Below are 10000 nucleotides of genomic sequence, written 5' to 3'. Positions count from 1 at the left end.
CTGAGAGGTGCGTGTTCTAGAGAGGGCAGAGAGACGAGCTGAGTCCATCAGCTCCCATGATGCTCAGCGGTGGGGAGATGACATGAGGGGACGATACGCACTCATGCAACAATCGAACAAATGTGTTTGTGTGTGTGTGTGTGTGTGCATGTTTAAGTGTGTGTATGTGTGTGTGTGTGTGTGTGTGTGTGTGTGTGTGTGTGTGTGTGTGTGTGTGTGTGCATGTGCGAGTGTGTGTGTGTGTGTGTGTGTGTGTACCTCTTTGCACTGAGGTGATTGACTGTGTCCTGAGTAGGAAACACAGGCTCCAGCATCCATCTGTTCCACACACGTCACATACATGAGGCCGACGATGAAGACACGATGACACACACGCACACACACACACACACACACACACAATACAGGCGATGATCTCAATGGGAACGTGTCTTGTTTGTGATGGAGATATTACAGTGTTTCAGATAGGATCTAGTAATACAATAGAGAGAAACAGATGAAACCCTCGGACTCGGCCGTCAGCTGGACGACAGCAGCTTCACCAAAGAGAGGAGGCACACAGGGACCAACACACACACACACACACACACACACACACACACACGATAGGACAGAGAGCAGCTGGATCACACACTACTACAAGATCATCGCTCACAACCTACAGAGCGTAGGGTTCTACACATACTACATACTGGAGGATTCTCCAAAAAAACTATCTCCCCAAACACAAACTACATACTGTACACATACTGTACACAGCCATTTAGAAGAGCACCGACAGAAACACGACCGCCTTAACTACAACTACACACCGGCATCGCAGAAACACAACCGCACAACAGTAGCCTGTCCTAGGGCACAAACTGCAAGCCGAAAGGGAGCTTGAGGGACAGCGTCAAAAGAGACACACAACGAACGGATACCCCTGTGAAAGGAACTGGCCATATGCACAGCTGCAGAACGGGCGTGCCTCGGGGCGGGAACGGCCCGGTGACCTTTTGTTGGCAGGTCCCTTAAACACAACGCTGCAGTGTTGTGACACATGGCACATTCTCTTTCAGAGGGACACTGGGACGAGTCCTTCAGCAAAACACTGCAAAGCTATAATCAGAAGGGTGAGACTCGGGGGTCAGGGGTCGGCTGTAGCGGTAGGGGACAGAACACAGAGGGGGGTTAGAGGTCAGCTGTTAGCAGATAGGGGTTAGGTTAGCGTTTAGTGCGTTGGGGGTTTAGCCATGGTAGTGGGGCGGGGTCAGGGATGGGGGAGGGGTGCGTGGGGGCGCGGGGGAGGAGGGGGGGCGGGGGGTACCTGTCATCCTCAGGGGAGGCGTGTTGGATTAGAATCCTGGGGCTGGCGGGGCGTCGGCGGGGCAACGACTGGGAGAACCTGAGAGTCACAGCGCCCCCGGTGGACACACACACAAACACATGCATCACGCTTTACCCTCGCTCTCTGCTCTCATGCTGGCTTCGCCGCAAACATTTTGTTCGAGCTTCGATCACTAATGACCTTTGTTTTGTCAAAAAATAAAATAAAATACACCCCTCACACAAATACACTATTTCACAAACTGCTTCTCTTTGTAGGCTATCTAAAAGAAGTAATACTAAAGAAGTATTATTATACATACTGCACCTACGAACTGCACAACGATATGACATGCATACCCATAATCCCTTAGTGTAACATTGGCTAACGAAGAACGAAACGCTTTCATCCTTTGATGGTGTTCCACAGCTGTAGGTCAACCCCTCAGAACACGGTGAGGTGAACGGGAACACCTTTAAACGATGACCAAGCACCAAACACAACAGCACAGTCCCATAACCCCCCATAGCGACTAACCACCTGTCAATTGAATGGAACTGGATAGGTGTAAGTGTGACTGGAAGCCGGTCCCAACGCCAGTCAGACGCCAGCCAGGCCAAGCCTAACCGCATGGGCCGAGAAGCCATATCGATGTATAGTTACATAACAATGACGATCCCGGGTCCGGATCCGCCGAATCAGCCTTCGATGCACCCATGTCAACATGGTCAGCAGTAGACCGTAGGGCTGGGTATCGATTCGAATTTCAAGAATCGATTCGATTCCGTTTCACACGGTTCAGAATCGATTATCATGACTCAATTCGATTCAATATCGATTCGGTTAGTGTTACTAAAACCTGTTGGGTTTTTTTTAGCTGTAAGACCTTAATTACATGACTGCCAAGTTATGCAACACATCAATACTAGGGCTGGGTATCGATATTGATTTCCAAAAATGAACGAATGAATGAATCATTGAATGAATGAATGACCTATTCATTCCTTCATTCATTCATTAAATTAAAGATCGATTTTGGGATTCATGAATCGATTCTGAATCATTTGACTCTGAATCGATTCTGAATCGATTAATCGATTTTTTAAACCCAGCCCTAGTAGACCGTGAACTACAACTGAGCATCTGAGCCTCCAGCTAACGAGCTCCAGCTAACGAGCTTCTCCCAATTCAATTATGGCTGTGCGGTGTTACACATCTGGCCCAACAGCAGCGAGGGCAGGCTAGGTGCCCCAGGTTCCAATCCAAGACTGGGAGGATGTACGCCTCCATATTACTCACACCTTTCCAGTTCATCTTCTTTGCAAAAAAAAAAAAAAAAATGACTAGGAACTGGACAACACCCCTTTCGAAAATGTGACGTCGCGGGCGAACGCTGTTTTACAGTTGTGACATGGTTACAAAATGACCCACAATGTTACATTTGCGCAAAAATAAAAAATAAAATGATTCTGAAGGGCCAGTTGGAGGGCAGCGGAACGATAGGCAGAGAGAGTATTTGGAACAAGGGACACGGGGTAAGGAAAGGTCAAGAGAAGTAGATTGCACAAGGTGGCAGGAAAGGAAGGAGTGAGGGAGGTCAGGAGGTCAGGTGGAATTAAAGGCACACAGCCAGGATCAAGGAGGAAGAGGATGGGATGATCGTGACAGAGGAAGAGAGGTCAAGTTAAAGAGGTGTGGACACACTGCAGGAAGGAGAGAGGGTGTGATGAGGGAGGAGTGTTTGATACATGGATAGGGAGATAAGGAGGCAGGACACAGGGTGTAGGACATAGGCTTTAGGGCATACTGTGAGGTGTAAGACATAGGGTATAGGACATAGGTTGTAGGACATAGGGTATAGGATATAGGTTATAGGACATAGGGTATAGGACATAGGGTGTAGGACATAGGGTTTAGGATATAGGGTGTAGAGCATAGGCTGTAGTACAAAGGGTGTAAGACATAGGGTTTAGGACATAGGGTGTTGCACATAGGCTGTAGGACATAGGGTGTAGGACATAGGGTGTAGGACATAGGGTGTTGCACATAGGCTGTAGGACATAGGGTGTAGGACATAGGGTGTAGGACATAGGGTGTTGCACATAGGCTGTAGGACATAGGGTAGGGTGTAGCACACAGTGAGTAGGACATAAGGTGTAGGGTGTTAGGGCTCTGTGGGCTGGTACCTTTCAGGTTCTGGTGAGGGGACATTATTGTCTGGAATCAGACAGTTGGTGCTAGCGCTCCTAACCCTGTCCACAGGAGGCTGGAGATCACTAGCCCCCACAACCATGCCATCCAATGAGAGGAGAGGAGAGGAGAGGAGAGGAGAGGAGAGGAGAGGAGAGGAGAGGAGAGGAGAGGAGAGGAGAGGAGAGGAGAGGAGAGGAGAGGAGAGGAGAGGAGAGGAGAGGAGAGGAGAGGAGAGGAGAGGAGAGGAGAGGAGAGGAGAGGAGAGAGAGAAACAACACAGAAACAATGGAGAAACAGATACAAAGTCATGTTAGAGTGTAAAATCATAAAAGACATCGTAGTCTGGACATAACCATGGGTGACTGGACTGCTCATGGTGTCCAGACGATGGTGTGTCAAGTTGTCGGGTCGTCGGGCATGGTCAGGTAGTCATGGAGATATTGTGCGGTAGTTCAATTGTTGATTGTGTGTGTGTGTGTGTGTGTGTGTACAGTATGTCCTTGTCTCATCGCGTCACCTGTTTCCTGAATGCTATTATGCTAAGATTAAATATGGGATACCCCCAGTTGAATGGAGACATGCGTGTGTGTGTGTGTGTGTGTGTGTGTGTGTGTGTGTGTGTGTGTGTGTGTGTGTGTGCCTTACCCGACAGAGGTCTCCTCTGTCAATCTGAGCACGCGGTTTGGGAAATGGCGGCGAGCTGCTGTGACCGCGCCCGAGCGCATCGTTGGGTTTGTCTTAAGACATGCAGGCAGTGTGGAACTTCGCTCGCAAAGACAGACATGAAAATAAGAATGAAGGGCATGCGATAATCTACAAACACAAAAGTCAAATCAAATCTAAAGCTAGCGCCAGAGAATGGATATTATATGTGAGGTGCAGCTATGAATAGTGCTCCAAAGGTCTGAATGGCTTGAATATGAGGTATTCCAAAGTTTGAAGCTAATTCTACTGTAGATTCAGATACTATAGGCAGTGGCTATACTTACGGCGGTAGATTCCGATACTGTAGGCCGTGACTATTCTTACAGCGGCCAGAAGTACCGATTTCAAGGATTTTAGTCATACCTGTACCGTATATTTGGGTTAGGGTTAGGGATAGGGTTAGGGCTTGTTAGGTTTTGAAAGCAACATTTTCCCACACAAGATGCAGCGCCGTAAGAATAGCTTTTGTTGCCAAATTGCAAAAAAGGAAAGCATGGTGCGTTTGTGTGTGTGTGTGTGTGTGTGTGCGTGTAGTCTATGCACTCACCTGTAAAAGTTGTTGTGAATGCCATTGACTAAGAGAGGCATCTTAGGGGGCAGTGTGTTACTGTGTCTGGACGATCTCCTGAGAGAGAGAGAGTGTGTGTGTGTGTGTGTGTGTGTGTGTGTGTGTGTGCGCGCGCACGTGCATGCGTGTGCATGTACGTACGAGCGTGTGTGTGTGTGCAGGACAAAGGGATAGAAAGTAAAAAATAAAAATAAACATTTGTGAAGCGTTAAAGCAGCCATGCAGGGAGGGCAGAGAAGCAGGAAGTCTGTCACCTACCTGGTTGTGAGGGTTGTGTGGGTTGTGTGGGTTGTGTGGGTTGTGTGGGTTGTGTGGGTTGTGTGGGTTGTGTGGGTTGTGTGAGCACAGGGGACTACTGCACCTCTACGCCCATTATGGTTGACCTATTCCTCTAATGATATTACAATCCTGCTCTCTAGTGTCTGAAGTGCATTACTGCAATCAACGTATTCACCATCTCTAGAGAATTGTCTCCTATCTTAAGCGTGTTGCTATGTGGCGCTGTGGTGGCTTGTATGGACAGTCCCAGAGTCAACATCCGTGTGTTGTAGTGAGATACAATCATGTGAATGGACATGGAAAACATGTACAAGGGATGCTCTCTCTCTCTCTCTCTCTCTCTCTCTCTCTCTCACTCGCTCTCTCTCTCTTTCTATCTCTCTCTCTTTCTCACTCTCTCTCTCTCTCACTCTCTCTCTCTATCTTTCTCTATCTCTATATCTCTCTCTCTCACTCTCTCTCTCTCTCTCTCTCTCTCTCTCACACACACACACAAACAAACATACACTGGGCATCACAAAGCTTTATGTATTTAAAGCAAGATTAATTGATAATTTCAACAACTTGATGCAAACATTATTATTATTATTATTATTATTATTATTGTTATTATTATTATAACAATAATAATATGTTCTCTACTCATAAAATAGTAGACAAAGACAACAATATGGGATGAGCAATGTTTACCTTTTGGTGTGTAGGCACTCGGCACTTTTGCCTCGCATTGATTGGTGGATCATGATGACCTCACTGTGGTTACCATGGGGATGGATGACACATGAGGGAATCAACAACGGTAGCAAAGTCCAGAGCACAGGGAAATAACATGAATATAGAAGTGAGGACAGGAATACACACATGCATGACACTACAAGCCGCGATGTATGTTGCCTTATAACTCTATAGAGCTGCGTTGTCCTTCCAAGGAACAAGCCAACACTTTCTGAGAGTCAAAGATCAACTAGATGACTGAGTTCAACATATATCCATCGTATACAAACTCCAGTCATTTGCCAAACATTGTGTGGAGTTATCATGAGGAGAAACAGGAAGAGAGGAAGAGAGAAGAGAAAACGCTCTCGTGTCTGGAGGTGCATGAGCAACAACAGAACAGGACGAGGCAGGGATACCTGGCAAACACATGGATGCTTGTCACGCACACACACACACACACACACATGCACACGCACACACACACACATACATCAAACAACACATAAACACACACACATACACACACACACATACATCAAGCAACACATACACAGAATATAGAGACACACCTGAAAAACTGAAACACATAAATACAACTTACGAGTCGACCGCCCCCTGCTCCACCCCCCCTGCCCCCCGCCCACACACACACACACACACACACACACACACACACACTACCTGTCATCTAGGTACTCCTCTTCCTGGTGTCTTCTAGGGGAGTCGTAGTAGCGAGTGGGCGAACGAGACCGCCGACCATAATGGACCGCATCATCCAAACTCCTGAGAGAGAGAGAGAGAGAGAGAGAGAGAGGCAGGCAGAGAGAGAGAGAGGTACAGACATGGGGAGAGAGAAAGAGGCAGGGAGAGAGAGAGAGAGAGAGGCAAGGAGAGAGAGAGAGAGAGAGAGAGAGGCAGGGAGAGAGAGAGAGAGAGAGAGGCAGAGATAGGGGGGAGAGAGGCAGGTAGAGAGAGAGAGAGGCAGAGATAGGGGGGAGAGAGGCAGGTAGAGAGAGAGAGAGGCAGGGAGAGAGAGAGAGAGAGAGAGAGAGGCAGGGAGAGAGAGAGAGAGAGAGGCAGATATAGGGGGGAGAGAGGCAGGTAGAGAGAGAGAGACAGGGAGAGAGAGAGAGAGAGAGAGAGAGAGAGAGGCAGAGATATCACATCACATCGCACATTACAAGTAAAACACCTGTCTTCTTTTTGAAAGACAAATAAAAACAGTGAGCACTTGGAAAACGTAAACCGTTCTGCTAGACTGTAATTTGAAAGTGGCGTCCAAACGTTCTCCCAGCCTGGGCGTCTCTCCTCACCTCTGGGCGGGCACGTTGGGGGGCCGTGAGCGGGTGCGACCCTGTTCCTCCTGGGGGGGCGAGGCGGAGCGCGAGCGATGGTGGGACGCCCTCTGCTGCTGGGGGACCTCCAGGGTGGTGGCGTGCTCCCTCTGCCTCTCCCGCTCCCGGCCACGCCCATCAGCAGCTGCACACACGCACACACACACACCCGCACACACACGCACACACACACACATATACACATACGCCCGCACACCCACAAAAGAATAGTCATTTTCTTGTTGATGTAGACAAACACTGCTCCAAATGAATTAACATAGCCGCTGTCCTGTCGAAGGTGCTGTTAGTAGGATTGCAAAGAGCGGGAAATGTTTCCGTCTGTTTACAGAAAATCTTTGGCGGAAATTTTGCCCAATTCTAAAGGTTCCTTTAAACACTGTCACAAGGGCCGTCACTACAGTAGTTATACTAAAAGTAAACTAAGTTATACTAAAAGTAAACTACTCCAGTCAAATCAACTCAAGAATACCAACTGTTTCTGCTTTACTGACACACAAAACCCGTAACTGTGAGTTTTGGCAGTTACCACCATCACAATGTTGACAGAGTTCTACTTTGGCAGAGTGTGCAAACCAACAACAGCTACTGTTTATGTTTAAAGACTTTGCCTGGCGGAGTCTGTGCTTAAGTACTTTTTTTTTTTTCCCTAAACACCTGTGGAATGCTGCTTCAAAGCTCAGAGTGGGGTTTGTTTAATCAAAGTATTCCTTTCAACTACTGTGTTTCTACGTGCACAGAAAAGACAGAAAGAAGAAGACGGCGGTTCGAGAGTATATACCCCTCTCTCTCAAACACACACACACACACACGGTGGTTAGAGAGTATATACCCCTCTCTCTCAAACACACACACACACGGTGGTTAGAGAGTATATACCCCTCTCTCTCAAACACACACAGACAGGGTAGTTAGAGAGTATATACCCCTCTCTCTCAAACACACACACACACACGGTGGTTCGAGAGTATATACCCCTCCCTCTCAAACACACACACACACGGTGGTTAGAGAGTATATACCCCTCTCTCTCAAACACACACACACACGGTGGTTAGAGAGTATATACCCCTCTCTCTCAAACACACACACACACGGTGGTTAGAGAGTATATACCCCTCTCTCTCAAACACACACACAGACAGGGTGGTTAGAGTATATACCCCTCTCTCTCACACACACACACAGACAGGGTGGTTAGAGAGTATATACCCCTCTCTCTCAAACACACACACACACGGTGGTTAGAGAGTATATACCCCTCTCTCTCTCACACACACACAGACAGGGTGGTTAGAGTATATACCCCTCTCTCTCACACACACACACAGACAGGGTGGTTAGAGAGTATATACCCCTCTCTCTCAAACACACACAGACAGGGTGGTTAGTGAGTATATACCCCTCTCTCTCAAACACACACAGACAGGGTGGTTAGAGAGTATATACCCCTCTCTCTCAAACACACACACACACGGTGGTTAGAGAGTATATACCCCTCTCTCTCACACACACAGACAGGGTGGTTAGAGAGTATATACCCCTCTCTCTCAAACACACACACACACGGTGGTTAGAGAGTATATACCCCTCTCTCTCAAACACACACACACACGGTGGTTAGAGAGTATATACCCCTCTCTCTCAAACACACACAGACAGGGTGGTTAGAGAGTATATACCCCTCTCTCTCAAACACACACACACACGGTGGTTAGAGAGTATATACCCCTCTCTCTCAAACACACACAGACAGGGTGGTTAGAGAGTATATACCCCTCTCTCTCAAACACACACACACACGGTGGTTAGAGAGTATATACCCCTCTCTCTCTCAAACACACACAGACGCCCAGACATGAAACGGCGTGTTTTCATGTCTCGGCCGTGATGGCCGGTGTTCTGTCGATGGCAGAACAACGTACTGTACACCAACAGATCGGGCAGCGATCTACTGGAATGACCAGTAGTACAATCACCAGCATTCCCATGCCCCCACCCACCTTTAGGCACTGCTGCAGTGCCCTCATCAAACTCAGGCTCTGTTACACGTTGAGAACCTGGACAACAGTGGACACACACACACACACATACACACAAACAGGTTTGGCAACAGGGTAGGGGTAAGCAGACAACATTTACATAAGCAGGTAAACACTCATCTCTCACACAGAAACACACACAGAAACCAAGACAGACACACACACACACACACAAGCTAACAAGAACATTAGTAACTCGAACACACACAGTAAGACCAGGGTCAGAACAAAACATTAATAAACACATGATGCTTCCACACGTCCATACACACACACTCACACACACACACGCACACACACACCTACAATGACATGCACACATGTAATATATACACCGGCATAAACTCACAATACAGGCACACACACACACACACACACACACTCTCACACACACACACACACACACACACACACGCACACACACACACACACTGTACATTGTAACTAACATATTGCAACTAAAGTAAGCCTGGCGCTAGAGACTCACGCTGCAGCTTCTTGCTGGGCGTGTCCGTGTGGGCGTGTCTGCGGGGCAGGTAGGGGGAGGGGCGGGGCAGGGGGATGGACGAGGCGTCGTGGACCTGCAGCTTGTACCAGTGGGGCTGGTCGTCCAGCGGGGCTGTCTCTAGCTCGATGAGTATCTGGACGGAGGACATTGAAAGCATAGAGAAGACAGAACCGTCCAATCTGTACGCTGTCTTATAGTCTCAATGGGGACAGGAGCTTTTCCTGACCGGATGAAACCGGACTGACTCTATATGATGAAGGCTAGTGGAATGCCAGACAAGTCAGATGAATAAAATTATTCATGATTCATGATTCATATGTCAGTGCA

At 47.9% G+C, this 10000-nt stretch overlaps 1 protein-coding gene across 1 annotated transcript in view; it reads right to left on the bottom strand.

Moving 5' to 3' along the window:
• Positions 1-10000, bottom strand: part of rims1a (regulating synaptic membrane exocytosis 1a) — a gene marked incomplete at both ends in the record, with an annotated part of 50517 nt that overhangs the window by 8081 nt on the left and 32436 nt on the right. Inside the window, 8 exons of the mRNA XM_084458887.1 lie at positions 259-318; positions 1310-1387; positions 3496-3585; positions 5745-5807; positions 6453-6554; positions 7085-7250; positions 9127-9183; positions 9653-9806. Coding sequence (XP_084315013.1) covers positions 259-318; positions 1310-1387; positions 3496-3585; positions 5745-5807; positions 6453-6554; positions 7085-7250; positions 9127-9183; positions 9653-9806 — 770 coding nt within the window. The remainder of the gene's footprint in view (positions 1-258; positions 319-1309; positions 1388-3495; positions 3586-5744; positions 5808-6452; positions 6555-7084; positions 7251-9126; positions 9184-9652; positions 9807-10000) is intronic.

Source organism: Borostomias antarcticus, assembly GCF_949987555.1.
Source record: "Borostomias antarcticus genome assembly, chromosome: 25".
NCBI lineage: Eukaryota > Metazoa > Chordata > Actinopteri > Stomiiformes > Stomiidae > Borostomias > Borostomias antarcticus.
Note: the sequence above shows the minus strand (reverse complement) of the source record. Positions and strands in the feature narration are given on the sequence as shown.